Source organism: Rhinatrema bivittatum, chromosome 9, assembly GCF_901001135.1.
Source record: "Rhinatrema bivittatum chromosome 9, aRhiBiv1.1, whole genome shotgun sequence".
Taxonomy (NCBI): Eukaryota; Metazoa; Chordata; class Amphibia; order Gymnophiona; family Rhinatrematidae; genus Rhinatrema; species Rhinatrema bivittatum.
In genome coordinates this window covers 239,689,713-239,708,847 of record NC_042623.1, presented here as the reverse complement: position 1 = coordinate 239,708,847, position 19,135 = coordinate 239,689,713, and the positions used below count along the sequence as shown (strand labels likewise).

At 41.1% G+C, this 19,135-nt stretch overlaps 1 protein-coding gene across 1 annotated transcript in view; it reads left to right on the top strand.

The window, feature by feature from the left end:
- The window catches only part of FXR1 (FMR1 autosomal homolog 1), a 285,531-nt gene that overhangs the window by 261,107 nt on the left and 5,289 nt on the right, over positions 1-19,135 (top strand). Inside the window, 3 exon segments of the mRNA XM_029616831.1 lie at positions 1,067-1,270; positions 3,322-3,522; positions 4,201-4,281. Coding sequence (XP_029472691.1) covers positions 1,067-1,270; positions 3,322-3,522; positions 4,201-4,281 — 486 coding nt within the window.

Genomic DNA, 19,135 nt, shown 5'->3' with positions numbered 1-19,135 from the left:
CTTCAAATCATATTAGAAACATATTGGTGCATAGGAGCCCAAATCTACCATGACCAAATTAGATGCCTAGTGCACTCAGCTGCTGTTGCCACATATTTATAAAACAGGAATACCATATTCTACCACATGTTCATAAGCAACACAGTGTTATCTTTCCAACATAACATAAGAAGATATAAAGCCACGTAATTTGTTCTCCCATTTGGACAGTTTTTGGGATAAGACCATAGATTTCCAGAACATGTCAAAATGAAAACTCCTTCTAAATTGAAAGGATAGAGCATATGCATTCCTACATTGAAGACATTTAATCCTGAAGATTCTTGCAATAAAATAGGAGATGAGACTGCGTGCCCTTCTCTACTTGTAAGACCAGCCTGTATAATTTCCCCCCCCCCACCCACCCCCAGTAAGCTTCCCAATCTTAACTGGGGTTCAATACAGCCCAATGTGCTATAAAGTATAATGAGTGGGTTATAGAGTGGTGTGTTTGTGTGTGTGTGTGGGGGTGTGTATATAGATATATAGATATATATATAGATATATAGATATATATATGCACACACACACACACCACAAACAATAAAAATATTGCTGTTTATATGTGGTGTATACTTGTTTTAATTATGAATGTAGTTTCTTCTGTAAACCACTTTGATTTTTACAAGTAAGGTGGTGTATTAAGATAAATTAAACCAATGAGGTGGCAGCCTGACCAAAATTTTGTTTATATGATTTTTTTGGATAATTTTATTGTAAAATAGGAAACTCGGCATCTGATCAATATTTTTAGCTAGAATGTGACTTTTTAAGTAGATAATGGGTTTTGTTTTTTATGTTTGTGTAGTATGTTTAAAACAAGACAGGTCATGAAGAATGAGTCAGAGCTAGAAATTCCAAACAGTAAAAGCATGGGAGATAAAATAATGGATTCTGGGTCAGAGTCATAAGGAAGTCTTTAATTCTCATATCACAGAACTTAATCTGACTGGTTGTTCAGTGCTCTCACCACTATATTACTTCTCCATCCCATTTTCAGTTGTTTTTTTTTTCTTTTTTTCAAAAGGTACCAACTCTGAGCTGTCTAATCCTTCTGAAACTGAATCTGAAAGAAAAGATGAACTGAGCGATTGGTCACTGGCAGGAGAGGACGACAGGGAAAGCAGACATCAACGTGACAGCAGACGACGTCCAGGAGGAAGAGGGCGAAGTGGTTCTGGGGGTCGAGGGCGTGGTGGGTCCCGTGGTGGCAAGTCTTCTATCAGCTCTGGTAGAATTTATTGATATGTATTAGGTTTCATTTTTTTGTAATGAAAGCTTCCTATATTTGCATTATTATTAAGTTATTATCGTAAGCAAAAAAGTAAAGTGGAAATATTAGCATAGGACATTTACATTAGGCTGCCAAAATGTTTACTTGTTTCGCATCAGCATAAATATGAATTTTTTAAAAATCTTGTGTTTTAGCTTCTGTGGAAATCATATCTTAATTCATCCAAAGAAGTTGGTAGTGTGCTAGCAGTGAGGGCTTAAATTTGCTTACTTCATTGATGTGGGTTAGTGCATCTGAGGAATACAAAACCAGTGCATTTTAACTACATTAAATCAATCTCCATTCTTTTTAAGGCCTGCAAGGCTTCATGGGAAAGTATGGAAATTGATCAAATGAAAATCTTGCAAATTTTATAGGGCTGTAGAAGCTGTGTGTAATAGCATTTGCCATGGGTTTTTATACATTGGCATTAAAAAGAGCCACCACATTTTGTTATGAATATTTCTTTGACTGCTCTAATCACTTATCTTACAATGTGATTTCGGAAACAGCATGTTTTATTTATATTTTTTATTTAATCTTCATTGAATTTCAAAATATCAATACAGTAATATAAAGGAAAAATATGGATTAGGAAATTACCTACGCAAATCTGAGATATCATATCCATAAACAAGTCCACATTTCTATGGTCAAGTCCACATTTCTATGGTGAGGCGAAACCAAAGGAAATAATAAAAACAGCATCTGTTTTAAAATCGGGCAGCCTTGTATTTTTTTAAATACATTTTTATTTTATTTAAAATGAAGGAAAGGAAGCCAGAGTGTCATCTAGTCTATCCCCCTACTTCCAGGCAGGATCCACAGTGTGTAAATTATCCCAGACAGGTTTTCACCTAATTGGCTTCTAAAAGCTTAAAATAGCAGAGATTCCACCTCTTCCTGTGTGACTTTTTCCAGTATTTCACTAACCTTACACTTAGAAATTGTTGTAGTTTAAGCCTATTAATTGTCATCCTAACATATTGCAATAGAACTTGGCATCTCACTTCATTTCAGGATGCAGTTCATATATGGATCGGCAGTGATGTTGCAGGACTTACTTTCATGTAGTATCTAGAAAAAACAATAAAAAAAAAAAAAATATATATATATATATATATAATTTCTTTATCATGGTAATGCAATACAGAGAACTCTACTCTGGAAGATACTACATGCAAGTAATCAGAGGACTGATTTATAAGGCAAATACTGTTTTCCAAATCACAACCCCTTATGGTAGTAAAAAAAAAACAAAACAAAATTTCAGTGGTAGTCCTCATTTAAGCCACTGTTATACGATAGCTTTGCAATAAAGAATCCAGTGATCTGAATTGCTTTATATTGAGGAAGTAACTGAAGTTATCTTTAATTGTATTATAAAACAGTTGTTCCTTACATATAAGACTAAATGTGGTGTCCAACCTGCAGGAGTGAACATTTTTAATATTGGTAGTGTTACCTATCATATTATAAGCTGCCTCAAAACACAGGAGCCTCCCACTGATGGATTCTAACCAGAAATGTCATTTTTACTCGGATATCTCATTTTCTAGTCTAGAAATTAAACTTCAAAATTTTTGAATGTTTTGCCCAATAGTACTGGCTGCATTTTTTTCTCTCTTTAGCTCCAGTATATTTAAGTTTTGGAAGCAATTCATACCAAAAAATGTATTTGGTGACGCAATGCCAGGGTTTCCCAAACCTGTCCTGGGACCCCACAGCCATCCAGATTTTCAGGATATTCACAATGAATATACATGAGAAATTTGCATATCATAGGAACTCGGTATATGCAAATTTATATCATGCTTATTCATTGTAGATATCCTGAAAACCCAACTGGCTGTGGGGTTCCCAGGACAGGTTTGGGAAATGCTGGGCTATGCTATAACTTTACCAGCACTATTATTTAAGTTGACATTACTAGAGAATTATACAGCCAATTTGATTCTTCAAGTGGAAAAGTGTGGTTTGTCTTACATAGAATTTTCTCACACTTTTAGTGCTTAAGGACCCAGACAGTAACCCTTACAGCTTACTTGATAACACTGAATCAGACCAAACTGCAGACACCGATGCAAGTGAATCTCACCACAGCACTAACCGTCGTAGGCGCTCTCGCAGACGAAGGACTGATGAAGATGTAGCCCTGATGGATGGCATGACAGAGTCTGATAATGCATCAGTAAATGAGAATGGCTTAGGTATGTCAGTGGCTTTACTCCACAATATGGTACAAAGAGTACATCAGATTCTCATTTTGATACATGACAAATTTTATTTGTATAATAGTATTTAATACTTTTTTTTGTTAATAGTTGAATAATGTAAAAGGAATGTAAGGCATAAGCACCATACAAACACCTGCATTTTTCCTTGTTATGGTGGTGATAGCAAACCTGTTTGAATTTAGGAGGCCACAAATGTGTCAAAACCTAAAGGGGTGAGGTTAGTTGCCTATAACATCAAACTTGTTTTTTTGTCTTCTTGGCACCATTAGGCTTGACCTTAAGTGCTGCTAGACACATGTTTGATATCCTGGATTCATGTTAACCCTGATACTTATACTTTCAAATCTGCACATACATTTCTGTGATTTGACCAATTTTATTAATCATTAATAAATGTCATTTGAAAATGATCATGTTTTGGACAGTAGTCAAATTTAACGGTAAATGGTCAGATTCCTAAAAGTTAATTGAGTATGTTACATTAAAACCAATTTAGAATGCTCAAAATTTAGATACTAATTGCATTCCATTTTAGTATGTGCAATTTCTTTTGTCAGCTCTACTATTTAAGTTGCGGTCCTTAAGACTTTGAAGGAAAACAATTCTGATACCAGAATATTAAAAAATGTGTGATAAACTTTGCAATTTCAGATGATAGTGACAAAAAACCCCAGCGACGCAACCGTAGCCGCAGGCGTCGCTTCAGGGGTCAGGCAGAAGATAGACAGCCAGGTAAATGTGGTGATGGGATTCTTGGCACCAAAGGATCACAAGCATGAACAAATGCAGTGTGTCTGCCGTTTTGGAAGTTTATCTGTGCAATGCATGAGTTACTTTTACTTATCACAGTGCTGTGTGTAGAAACATTTATTTTTACTAATGATCTAATATTGGAAATGCATCTGTTTGCTATATAGAAATAGATTTTATTGTAAGTATGCCTTATTCTAATAATTTCACTGGCCATATTTTTCTGAATTTATGGTGTATATACTAATATTTTTGTTCTTATAGCAGCAGTACTAGCTAGATTGCTCAAAATACTAACTCACTTGGTTCTCGGCCCTATTGTTTCCTTCTTTTGCTCATGTTCTTTCGATACCATGTTTTTTCGGCCTGATGTTTTTCATTTTCACACGTCTTTGGAGAGAAAAGGGGCTTGCATTTTATTAAGGCCATATCCCCAGCTATTTGCTACCTGCGAGATACCTGCACAATAATGTTCTTTGAGTGTCAGTATAGCAGCATCTTGATTTTTTGAATTTGTAAAGTTGTACGTAGCAATTCTGGAGAAGTTTTCTTAAAAGTAATATTACTTTAGAAATTAAATAAAACAATCAAAACAGAAACAAGATACTGTAGCAATGATGCTTTAACAGCCAACTGGATTGTTTGAATAAAATATTTGCTAGTACTGCTGTATTGAATGGTGTAGAAAGTTCAAAGTTGAAATGTCATAAGAAAGAACATAAGAAATTGCCATGCTGGGTCAGACCAAGGGTCCATGAAGCCCAGCATCCTGTTTCCAACAGAGGTCAAACCAGGCCACAAGAACCTGGCAATTACCCAAAAGCTAAGAAGATTCCATGCTACTGATGCAATTAATAGCAGTGGCTATTCTTTAAGTAAACTTGATTAATAGCCGTTAATGGACTTCTCCTCCAAGAACTTATCCAAACAATTTTTGAACCCAGCTACACTAACTGCACTAACCACATCCTCTGGCAACAAATTCCAGAGCTTTATTGTGTGTTGAGTGAAAAAGAATTTTCTCCGATTAGTCTTAAATGTGCTACTTGCTAACTTCATGGAATGCCCCCTAGTCCTTCTATTATTCGAAAGTGTAAATAACCAATTCACATCTACTGGTTCAAGACCTCTCATGATCTTAAAGACCTCTATCATATCCCCCCTCAGCTGTCTCTTCTCCAAGCTGAACAGCCCTAACCTCTTCAGCCTTTCCTCATAGGGGAGCTGTTCCATCCCCTTTATCATTTTGGTTGCCCTTCTCTGTACCTTCTCCATCGCAACTATATCTTTTTTGAGATGTGGCGACCAGAATTGTACACAGTATTCGAGGTGTGGTCTCACCATGGAGCGATATAGAAGCATTATGACATTTTCTGTTTTATTAACCATTCCCTTCCTAATAATTCCTAACATTCTGTTTGCTTTTTTGACTGCTGCAGCACACTGAGCCGACTATTTTTAAAGTATTATCCACTATGATGCCTAGATCTTTTACCTGGGTGGTAGCTCCTAATATGGAACCTAACATCGTGTAACTACAGCAAGGGTTATTTTTCCCTATATGCAACACCTTGCACTTGTCCACATTAAATTTCATTTGCCATTTGGATGCCCAATCTTCCAGTCTTGCAAGGTCCTCCTGTAATGTATCACAGTCCGCTTGTGATTTAACTACTCTGAATAATTTTGTGTCATCCGCAAATTGATAACATCACTCGTCGTATTCTTTTCCAGATCATTTATATATATATTGAAAAGCACCGGTCCAAGTACAGATCCCTGAGGCAGGTGATTTGCTACTTTTTAGTTTGTCAATCTGGCCTACTACATCTTCCAGGTTCACAGTGATTTCATTCAGTTAGTCTTACTCATCGCCCCCGAAAACCATCTCCGGAACTGGTATCTCCCCAACATCCTCATTAGTGAACACGGAAGCAAAGAATTCATTTAGCCCCTTTAACCCCTCGATCATCTAATGGTCCAACTGACTCCCTCACAGGTTTCTTGCTTCGGATATATTTTAAAAAGTTTTTATTATGAGTTTTTGCCTCTATGGCCAACTTCAGTTCAAATTCTCTCTTCGCCTGTCTTATCAATGTTTTACACTTAACTTGACAGTGCTTATGTTTTATCCTATTTTCTTCAGGTGGATCCTTCTTCCAATTTTTGAAGGATTTTTTTTAACATTTTGGTTCATGATGCAGGAAGAATTTCTTTTGCATGGATGTTTTAAGAATTTTTCTTTCAACAGTAGGGGAGCCCTCATTTCTGATACCATCAAAGATTTTAATGATTAATTTACTCTTTATACAGTACCATTGTTCAGTTTATAATGGTTAGCTCTTTTTCCACCCTTAGTTCAGCTTTATGGAAGGTATTCAATGGCAACAGCATATGTTCAGAAGTAGCAGAGAATTTTTTTCAGCATTTGTTCCTTGTTGCATTTCTATGTGCTCTTTAAGTAGTCTAATATTAGGTTTTCAGTCATTCAGTACTTTGGGATAAATATGAATTTGCATATCTTGTGAAAATTTCATGCTCTTTGGAAATGTAAAAATGATAAATGGTGAAAGCTTTGTATCATTCACCATTGATGCCAGTATCACAATAAAAATTGGGATTTTTCTTAGCTTGTTATTGCACTAGGTAATGTTTTTGCACTCATGATACAGGTTATGAACCCAAGACAGGTAAAAAAAAATAAATAAATAAATAATCTGTGATTCCTGGTTTGCATTGTCAGTGAAGACCAAATCCACTTTCTCTGTAGGTTTATTTATTTATTTATTTATAGATTCTTTTATACCGCGGTACGTATAGACATACATCACCTCGGTTTACAGTGAAACAATAAATTAGCAACAGGCTTTTATTAATTTAATGTCAAAATAATCAAGCAGCTTCTTTGCAATTGTGTTAAACCAAAAGATTATTAGGTTGCTTCAGTCACTGTCACCAGCCTTAGGCCCAGCAGCATCTAGCATGATTTTGTGATGAGTAATGGTTTCAGTAACATGTATGCTCTACTAACACCAGTACTTAGTTGGGATTGATTAGTTACCCATTTGGCCAACTTGGCTTGCAGTTGTGGATGAGTAACAAATTTTCCATGATTGGCTTTTTGTAGACATAGTATTCAGTCCTTTTGACATCTTCATATTCTCCATCAGCAGCATAATTTTTGTGCTTCTGCACATATACTAGCTGTGTTTCACTGAATTAAGAGAGGATGGAGCACTTATTTTGACTTTTTTTGAGAGGATAAACTTGAACAGTTATTTATTTGGATCAGCATCCTATAGGTGACTTGAATTGCTCCTAAATGTGACTGGTGACTATAATTTCTGTACATTTCTGCCTAATTTGGAATTTGAGCGATACAAAGTTTAGGTTGTGCATTATAGATATGATTAGATGGCATGCTATATTCTGTCTCTCTCTCTCTCTCATGAATTGAGAATAAAAAAATAAAAACACACGTTATAAAATCGGGCATACATTTGTGCGCGCCGGGTAGCACGCACAAATGTACCCTGTGTGCGTAACTTTTAAAATCTGCCCCTATACGTGTAAGTATAGGTATGAAGCCTAAAAAGATAGACAGGGCTAGAAACTGGTTAAATGGGAGGTGACAAAAGGTAGTAATAAATGGAGTTTGTTCTGAGGAAAGGGGGGTTACTGCAAGGAAGTGGTGTGCTGCAAGGATCAGTCCTCATTCCCATTCTGTTCATCTTTTATTGGGTAAGATTTGCCTTTTTGTAGATAAAAGCAAAATTTGCAATAGAGTAGACACCTTCTAATGTGTGGAAACATCAGGTATCTAGTGATGTTTGAGGATCTGGAGTTTGGCAGCTAAGATTTAAAGCTAAAATATACAAATATGCATTTGGGTTTTAAAAACTCAAGGGAGTGATACATTAGTGTCTAACGATCTGAAGTCTGTGAAACAATGTGACAAGTCGATAGCTAAAGCCAGAAGAATGCTGGGCTGCATAGAGAGAGGAATATAGAGTAAGAAAAGGGAAGTGATTATCCCCTTGTACAGGTCCTTGGTGAGGCCTCACCTGGAGTACTGTACTCAATTCTGGAGACCGTATCTCCGAAGAGACAGAGACAGGATGGAGGCGGTCCAGAGAAGGGTGACCAAAAAGGTGGATGGTCTTCATCGAATGTCTTATGAGGAGAGATTGAAGAATCTAAATATGTACACCCTGGAGGAAAGGAGGAGCAGGGGAGATATGATACAGACTCTCAGATACTTGAAAGGTTTTAATGATCCAAAGTTAACAACAAACCTTTTCCGTCGGAAAAAAAATCAGAACCAGAGGTCATGATTTAAAACTCCAGGGAGGAAGATTCAGAACCAATGTCAGGAAGTATTTCTTCACAGAGAAGGCTGGTGGATGCCTGGAATTCCCTTCCGGAGGAAGTGGTAAAGACCAGAACTGTGAAGGACTTCAAAGAGGCGTGGGATAAACACTGTGGATCCATAAAGTTTTTAGAGGATGTGAATGAAGAGTAGGTGGCTCGCGGGAATGACGACTACTACCTGGCGATAATACCCTTATTCAATAAACATACACACGGTTAATGCGACTCCAACATTGCTCTAAGCTTCAACGGCAAGAGGTAATGTGGAAAAAAGGATTTCCATTCACAAAAAAAGCAGGGAGTAGCTTGCTTGTTATGGCGGTTACTACCCCAAACCTAATAAGCATGATACTTCACTTTCAATGCATATCCAGCATAGCTCTCTGCTTCAATGGAAGGAGGGTATGAAGAAAAGTGGATCCATATACAGACAACAACCAACAAGGACTGAATTACATAGTCTGGGTAAACAAACAAGCATGGGTGTAGCTTGCTTATTGTGGCGGTTGCTACCTAAGCGGTTACTAACTAAGCTAGATATTCACTTAGATGCATTTCCAACACTGCTCTCTACATTAATGACGGGGGTAGAAAGGAAATAGAACCAAAATGTTACTAAGGGCCAAGAGTAACAGATAAGTATGAGAAAAAAAAAGTGTGAAAGCTTGCTGGGCAGACTGGATGGGCCATTTGGTCGTCTTCTGCCATCATTTCTATGTTTCTATATAATATAGGGGGTAAATTTCTGTACACAAAACAAGAGTGGAATCTGGGAATGATCAAATCTGATGATATTAAGGTTACAAAGCAGATAGGTTAAGCAACAGCAAAAGCCAGAAGAAGTCTTAGGGGCATAGGGAGAGGAACAGTCAGCAAGAAAAAGGAGGTAGGTAATGCCTTTGTATATTCCTCTGAGACCCCGTTTGGAGTACTCTGTACAATTCTGGGGATGGCACCTTCTAAAGGATGTGTAGGGAGAAGAGCTCTGATTTCTAACCTACACCTCCCTTTGTTTATGTACGTAATTACCAGTCAGCCTCCTGTTCGTTTCTTAGAAAAATTATCCAACTGTCCGAAGAAAAACAAATCTCCTTTATAGGTAACACAGGGCTAAGCTTAACACTTTGTCAGGCAATACCCACACAGGTGATTAGAAAAACAATAGTTACAAAAGCATATTTAACGACCAGTGCTTATCCAATTACCATTAATTTCTGCTGGTCTCAACTGTCTTTAACCGAGACTTACTTTTGAATGCTAATAAGCTGTACCTTACTAATTCACAGGGTAGGAAATGTAGCCCAGGTTCTTACCCATGCAGCTGGTGGTAGCTTACGTTCTTGGGCTGGTTGGGAGGTCCCTCCCTTCACTGGTCTCCAGCACAGATGGAGAGGACAGTCATGGCTACCAAAGAGACAGACTGTTCAGCTCTCAGGTCATAGACCTTATCTCCACAAATCACCTCGGCCCAGGGTGCACATGGGCAAAGCAGGGGTGGAAAGCTACAGCAGTCAGATAGGTTGCCGCCTCCTCTTCAGATGGGTCTCGATCGGCTGACGACAGATGGCCAAGAATGTTATCAGCTAGCCCCTTTTCAAGGGCCACCTATGTATAATTCAGCAGCTCCCGCATAGTCAGGTGAATGCATAATTAAGTTGGGGTTTTTTGTGTGTTTTTATTTTTTTATTTTCAAAGGTTTTTTATTGAGTTTAACCAATCATGACAGAGTAAACATAACAAGGTAGACATGGTACCATGAATCATACATTGGTTCTAGATAGTCTTACATGACTTTAATTTTCCCTTCTCTCCCAACCCTTCTCCCGCACCACACCAGACCATTTGTGCTGATTTTTCTTTTGTCCCCATTTTAGTGCCAGTTTGGTTAGCAAGGCTAATAAATCCTTCAACCTTGTCATGTACACAGTACCGCATTTGACTACCCATGGCAGAATAGGCCCTGTCTATTTTCTCTACATTTAGCTGTGCATAACCCAAATAGGGCAATGTCCATTTTTAAAAAATTAACTTTATTACTTTCCAAATCATTACAGTTTACAGTAAGACAGGAAAAGTATCATCATTAATAGATTAAAAAAAACAGGAAAACAAAATAAGTAATATTCATACTAAAGCCCACATTAATGGGGGAATATAAGCAAAGAAGAAACAAATTTAGAAATTTAAGGATTTACTGTGCCGATCTCTTCAATCTGGATTACTCTTATCGATAAGAAACTTCTCAAGATCTGCAGAATCCAAAAAAATAAACTTATTACCCTGAAAAGATATAATACATTTACAGGGAAATTTCAAATAAAAAGTCGCCCCTATGTCTAATACCCTAGATTTCAACAAAAGAAAGTTTTATTCTCAGTTGGGTTTCCCTTGAGATATCTGGAAATATCTGAATCTTCTGACCACAAAAATGTAATTCCTTGAACTTGAAAAATTGGCAGAAAAACAAATCATTTATCTGATTCTAATACAAAAGTAACCACAAAAGTGGCTTTAGTTCATATTTCTTCAGCTTCCAAAAAAGAAGAAATAAACATAGAAACATAGAAATGACGGCAGAAGAAGACCAATTGGCCCATCCAGTCTGCCCAGCAAGCTTCACATTTCTTTTTTTCTCATACTTATCTGTTTTTCTTGGCTCCTAGTAACCTTTGGTTCTATTTCCCTTTCACCCCCACCATTAATGCAGAGAGCAGTGATGGAGCTGCATCCAAGTGAAATAGCAAGCTTGATTAGTTAGGGGTAGTAACCGCCGCAATAAGCAAGCTACACCCATACTTATTTGTTTACCCAGACTATGTTATTCAGCCCTTATTGGTTGTTTTACTTCTCCCCTGCCGTTGAAGCAGAGAGCTATGCTGGATATGCATGAAGTATTAGTTTTACTTCTCCCCTGCCGTTGAAGCAGAGAGCTATGCTGGATATGTATTGAAAGTGAAGTATGCATTGAAAGCCACATTATCTATCAACAAATATTGAATAAGCCTAATAATTGGTAATACCTATAGCTTATGAACTCTTCATTAATTTTACATACTCTTGCCCACCCCTGGTTTTTTTGTTTTTTTTTTAATTTGGAGATGGCAGCCCTCCATCCATTATTTAGACTAACAATTTGTGTTAAAGCATCAAAAGACCCCTCTCTATTTCCCACCATTTTTTTTTACCAGGCAGATGATAATAGATATCAAAAAATCTTCTCATTTGTAAACTGAAGAATCTGTTTAAATTGGTCGAAGATGCACCTGTAGAAGCTTGTGGCTTGGGAGATGGAGAACGCGTTTCTTGGCATAATGAAATACCTGCTAATTCCATACTCTATTCCCACAGTGACGAATTAACGCTAATTACATGTGAGTCCATTGAGCCATAAGCTGAGGTAGGAATGGAATCCATTGTAATTTTCCCCTTCCTTTTTCTTCCCATAATGAAAGTAAGGGAAGAAAATTTTACAGAAGGGGCATGCGGCTTTAGTGCGCTGCAGCACGCCCCGTTTTTTTGGTCCTCGGGGTCCTATGTGGGCAGGGTGTCTCACCAGATGCCCACCCTGGAGACAAACCTCCGAATCCTGGCACAGGAGTAGGCAAGTTCCCTCTCTCTCGCCGCAGCGCACCTCATTTTTATGGTCCTCGGGGTCCTATGTGGGCAGAGTGTCTCACCAGATGTGCCCGCGCTGGAGACAGAAACCTCAGAATCCCAGCACAGGAGTAGGCAAGGTCCCTCGGCAATGTCCATTTTTACTGATGTCAGAGGGTCCATCTTAGTTGCTTGTCCTTGTTAGCAAGAATTGGGATATTTCCTACAGATGGAGGCATTCCGGTGTGTGGCTACTGATAAAGTAAGCAGTCTTCATAATAAAGCATATGGAGATAAAATGAAAGTTCTTAATGTATATATCCTGGAGGAAAGGAGGGAAAAGAGGAAATATGATAGAGATATTTACCTCAGAGGTATCAGTGCACAAGAAGGCAAGGGTGAAGGGGAGTAACCTGTTTCTTTTTAGAGACGGTAGTAGACACATGGAATGGCCTCACAGTGCAGGTGATGGAGGCAGAGATGGTGTCTGAGGTCAAGAAATCTTGGGACAAGCACAAAGGATCACTTGGGGAGATTATAAAGCTAAGAAGGTGTGAGTGGGCAGACTGGTTGGGCTATATGGTCCTTATCTGCTATTAGATTTTATGTTTCTATATATAATTAAATGCAGTGCAGAATTTGCTGAAACCTCTTGTTTTTCCAAAGGTAAGTTTTAGTCTTGTTCCTTTTAGTCACACTGATAGGTCATGAGACCTATCAGGTCACCCAGTCTAGAATGAAAAACTGTCAGCTATTCATGTCAACTGTCACTGTCTGCCCTTCATACAGCTTAATGAGGTGCTTTTCATATTTGATCTGCTCTTAGTTGCTTTTTCAAAATTATATTCTATTTTTATTAAACACAAGAAGCTGTAAAAGATTTGCTTGTTTGTATTTCTGTATTGATAAAAACAAGGTTGTTTCTCCCAGGACAAGCAGGATGGTAGTCCTCACATATGGGTGACGTCATCAGACAGAGCCCTGTCACAGAATACTTTTGTCAACATTTCTAGAACTTTGACTGGCACACTGAGCATGCCCAGTATGCCATAATCCTTGTGGCCACAGGGGTCTCCCTTCAGCCTCTTTTTTTCCGCGCTGCAGTTTGCCTCACAGGTTAGGAGCTCTTTGAGATTTCTCTCACCTTTTTTCCTCACAGAAAAACTCGAAGTTTACTTCTTTAAAAGTTCCCTAACAGGGGTCTCCCATCGTGCTCCATTCTCTCTGATACTCAGTGAGTACTTTTCTTGTGTCTCCGGTCGGTTCCTGCCGCCTTACCATTCGGTTTCCGCAGGTCACTGACTGTTTCGCGCCCTTTTTCTCGGCATGGCGACCGGGTTCAGCAAGTGCCCAGTGTCCGCGAACAATGTCTATCACAGACCCTCACACTGTGTGTGTTTTGTACCTGGGCCCATCACACGATGTCCGCCAGTGTCCCAACTGCACTCAAATGACTCCAAAAGGCAGACGTGCCCATCTTGATAAGATGGAGACTCTCTTTAAATTAAAGTTAACTCCATAGACTTCTGCCCAGTCAACACCGGCGAGTAAACGTCCTTCCATCGACAAACCTTGCCGGGAGTAGCAGGGAGACGGTGAGCGTCCCGTCACCAACGCCATCCAGGACATCGGTAGTGTCATCCTCTGTGCCGGGGAAACAACGAACCAGGCACTGAGGGAAGCATTGCCATCGGCACTGACGCCCAATGCTGGCACCGACATCGAAGCGGCATCGATGGCCATCGAGCCGCCTTCGAAGAGGGCCCAGGGAGAGGAGCCCCTATTCTCCTCTGCACCCGAGACCCCGAGGCATTCCCCACCGACATCTGTGCCGGGTACTGAGCCTCCACAAATTCCTGTGGAAGGGCCAGTAATGCCTAGCCTGCCTCCCCCTGTAGCTGCACTATCCACACCAGCTTTCAGGGAGAAACTGGACATCCTTGTCCACCAGGCAATCCTCAATGCATTCCGAAACCTGCAACCGCCATCGATGCCGGCCCCCATACCGGCACCGACTCTGGAACCATCGATGTTTGCACCGTTGCTGGACCGACTCAATACCCTCATCAGTGCTTTCCCGTCTCAGCCCGTTCCTTCGGCACCGAGTCAGCTATCGAGACCTCCACAGCTCCCGATACCTATTCCGGGCTCCTCCTCGGAAGACGATACAACTTCTAGTCCGACTCCAGCTCCAGATCCATTGATGCTGGAAACCGCTTCTAGGTCCATCGGGGCTCTCGGACCTAAACGTCCTCTGTTCCCCTCGATGCCATTGATTCCATCGAAGCCTCCATCGATGCCAGTACACCCGCCATCGAGGCCTCTGCACAGAAGAAGGCTAAAGGATTATGTCCGCATTCCTCAGTTCTCCCTGGTAAAGAACAGAAGTTCCTAGATGGAATGGGTTGAAAAATCTTCCAAGGCTTCGTGTTGGTATCCCATATAGCTGCTTACCAACTGTATATGACCCAGTACCAAAGAAATCTATGGAAGCAAGTCCAAGATTTTGCAGACTCCTTGCCTCAACAGCAGCAAGAAAGCCTGACTGCCATCATCCAGAAGGGGTTCAAAGCAGGCAAGCAATGAGGTAAGAGCGGCATATGACTCCTTCGAGACTGCTTCCCGGTTGTCAGTAACAGGAATCAATGCTAGAAGATGGGCTTGGCTGAAAGCTTCTGATTTAAGATCTGAGGTCCAAGATAAGCTTGCTGATCTCCTGTGCACTGGAGACAATCTTTGGAGATAAAATACAGGACGCAGTGGCTCAGTTGAAGGATCACCACGAGACCCTACATCAATTGTCTACAGTCACTACGGACGCTCCCTTTTCATCCCGCAAAAGCATGAGAAAGGACCCCAGAAGACCATTCTACCACTCGTGCAAATACTATCCTCCTGCTTCTCGAGCGAGACCAACCAGAGCCCCTCAGAGGGGACATACATGCCAGTCCAAAGCACTAAGAGCACAAGTTGGTCCAGCCTCCGGATTTTGATGCGTTTCCAGAGAACAATGGCTACTCTCAATGAACCCAAACCAAGAAATACCCGTAGGAGGCCGATTGCACCACTTCCAACACAATTGGCTCCTCATAACAGATCAATGGGTAATATCCATCATAGCCCAGGGATACCGTTTAAACTTCCTCACAGTACCCCTGGACTCTCCACCCAATCCACTGTGGGCCCGAAAAGACCATACATTGCTTCTAGAGTCAGAGCTTTCCACCCTTCTACGAACCAGGGCTGTAGAAGCCGTCCCCCTGACACAGAGGGGCAGAGGGTTCTACTTTTTATTTTCTGATTCCAAAAAAATTGGGCGGTCTCCGCCCCATCCTAGACCTCTGCAATCTCAACAAATTTCTTCAACAAGAAAAATTCAGGATGGTGTCTCTTGGCACCATTCTTCCCCTGCTACAACAAAGAGATTGGCTCTGTTCTCTGGACCTTCAGGATGCTTACACAGATATCACCATATTCCCACATCACCGCAAATACCTGCGCTTCATAGTGGGTCACAAACATTTTCAATACCGAGTTCTGCCATTCGGTCTGGCCTCAGCGCCTCGAGTGTTTTCAAAATGCCTAGCAGTGGCTGCCGCACATCTATGCAGAAGCACCGTCCACGTGTTTCCTTACCTGGACGACTGGCTAAAGAGTCAATCCAGGCAAGGAGCTTTCAAGTCTCTAAAGCTCACTGCGAATCTTCTACACTCGCTAGGATTTCTGATTAGTTACCAAAAATCCCACTTGAATCCATCTCACCTCCTTCATCGGAGCAGATTTGGATACCACAGTCGCAAAGGCCTTCCTGCCCAACGACTGTGCAGACATACTCTCCAAATTAGCTACATCTCTGTGCACAAACAAAACAGCCTCAGCCCATCAATTCCTCACGTTGCTGGGCCTCATGGCTTCCACAGTCCATGTCTCTCCTATGGCCAGGCTAGCCATGAGAATAACTCAATGGACTTTGAAATCTCAGTGGCTCCAAGCCACTTAACCTCTTTCATCCCTGATCCATGTAACCAACCAGCTGCGTCTTTCACTTCTCTGGTGGACAAACCGAGCCAACTTGCTGGCAGGTCTACACTTCCAGCAACCATTCCTCAAGTGATCTTAACCACGGATGCATCCAACTTGGGTTGGGGAGCTCATGTAAACAACTTTCAAACTCAAGGTATTTGGACACAGCTCAAAGCAAAGTTTCAAATCAACTTCCTAGAGCTTTGAGCCATATATGTTCTATCTGCGTTCAAGGACTGCCTTTCACACAAGACTGTTCTCATACAGACAGACATCACAGTCGCAATGTGGTACTTGAACAAAGAGAGAGGAACAGGCTCTTATCTGCTCTGCCAAGAAGCTGCGCAGATCTGGGCCTGGGTCCTTGCACACTCCATGCATCTCTGGGCCACTTACTAGCAGGCATACAGAACGTAGTAGCAGATCGCCTCAGTCGGTTTCCATCCCCACGAGTGTCTCTGGATCCCTGTGTAGCGAACAAAATCTTCCAACGCTGGGGTCAACCAATCATCAACCTCTTTGCATCCAAACTGAATCACAAAGTGGACAGATTCTGCTCCCTGCACAGGCAACAAAACATGTTAGCCATGGACCCCTTCACTCGCCCCTGGAACACAGGCCTCCTATACGCGTATCCTCCGATACCACTAATAGCCAAAACTCTCATGAAGCTACAACAGGACAAGGGATCAATGACACTCATAGCCCAGTACTGGCCTTGACAAGTATGGTTTTCCATGCTTCTCGACCTCTCTGTCCGAGAACCCATTCGCTTGGGCACATCGCCCAATCTCATAACTCAAAACCATGGCATGTTATGCCACCTGAACCTTCAGACCCTATCCCTCACAGCCTGGATGTTGAAAGCCTGATCCTACAACTACTCAATCTTTCAACTAAGGTTTCTCAAGTGCTTGTAGCTTCACGAAAGCCTTGCACATGGAAATCTTATCTTTCTAAGTGAAATAGAGTTACCATGTGGTGCACGCAAAAAGGTATCGACTCCTTTTCCTGCCCCACTCCATCTCTATAGACTATCTCTGGCACCTTTCAGACTTTGGTCTCCAGACTTCCTCAGTACAGGTACACCTCAGTGCCATCTCAGAGTACCACAAGGGAGTAGAGGATGCCCCAATAACAGCGCAACCCCTTGTGAGTCGGTTTATGAGGGGCCTACTACAACTTAAGCCCCCTCTACGGCCACCAGTTACTGAATGGGACCTAAACGTAGTACTTAACAAGACTCATGTGTTCCCAGTTTGGCCTTTGCACTCCTGTGATGATAAATTTCTTACATGGAAAGTTCTTTTCCTTGTAGTCATTACCTTTGCTCGAAGGGTCAGTGAGTTACAAGTCACATACTCACCCTATACAAGGTTCCTCCATGACAGAGTGGTCCTCCATACTCACCCTAAATTCATTCCCAAGGTGGTAACAGACTTTCACCTGAATCAGTCTATAGTCTTGCCCGCTTTTTTCCCAAGGCCTCAGTCTCACCAGGGCGAGAGAGTTTTACACACCTTGGACTGTAAACGTGCACTTGCATTTTACCTAGACCGCACTGCAGTCCATAGGAAATCCAGCCAACTCTGTTTCTTTCGATTAAAAACAAACCGGGAGTTGCAGTGGGCAAACAAACTCTCTCCAACTGGCTAGCAGACTGTATTGAATTCTGCTATGAGAAAGCAGGCCTTCCCCTTCAGGAACGAGTGAAGGCGCACTTAGTAAGAGCCATGGCAACGTCAGTAGCACACTATCGTTCGGTACTGATTGCTGAGATCTGCAAAGCTGCAACATGGAGCTCTCTACATACATTTGCAGCACATTACTGCCTGGACAAGGAAGGACGTCAAGACTCGGCCTTTGGCCAATCCTTCTTGAAGACCTTATTTCCAGTATAATCCCAACTCCTTCCACATCCACCTGCTGTGATTTTCAGGCTGCCTCATTTTTACCAACAGTACACCAGTTGTTGTGCTTGTTGCACAAGTTGTATGCTGTTGGTCCAAACAATTATGAGTCAACCTGTAGCTTGCTAATCACCCTTATGTGAGGACTAGCATCCTGCTTGTCCTGGGAGAAAGTAAATTGCTTACCTGTAGCAGGTGTTCTCCCAGGACAGCAGGATGCAGTCCTCACGAAACCCACCCACCACCCCATGGACTTGGGTCCAAAACAGTTTTATTATTTTATTTTTGACTTGCACCTTTTGCTACAAACGAGACTGAAGGGAGACCCCTGTGGCCACAGGGATTATGGCATGCCAGGCATGCTCAGTGCGCCAGTCAAAGTTCTAGAAACTTTGACAAAAGTATTCTGTGACAGGGCTCCGTCTGACGTCACCCATAGGTGAGGACTACATCCTGCTATCCTGGGAGAATACCTGTTACAGGTAAGCAACTCACATATGGGTGATGCTTTACTTGATGTGAACAGACCATCCAGACTTGTTACTGGCTAAATTTAATGTTTCTTTGTGATCTTTAGTGTACTCGTGTGTATAATTTGAATACTGAGCTAAGCAGAGCTCTAGTTATGAGAAGCTATTGTATGGATGTATGAGACCAATTGGATGGCTACAGTGTTTAATGTGATACATGATGGCATTTTTTTGAGTAAGAATGAAGTCCACTGTCAGTGCCTGCAGAGATTTTTTTGCCATTTTGAAATAACCAGTAGCAGAGTTCCCTATAAAATCAGATTTTAGCACAGTGTGAGAGCTGTCTTCAAAAGCTATTCACCTGGGTACATATTTGTACCTGAGGAAAACTTAGCAGGCTCAGGGGTAGGATTAGATTGGAGGAGGCAACAAGGAAAAAGTGCCCACAAAAATAGCAGAGGCAAATCT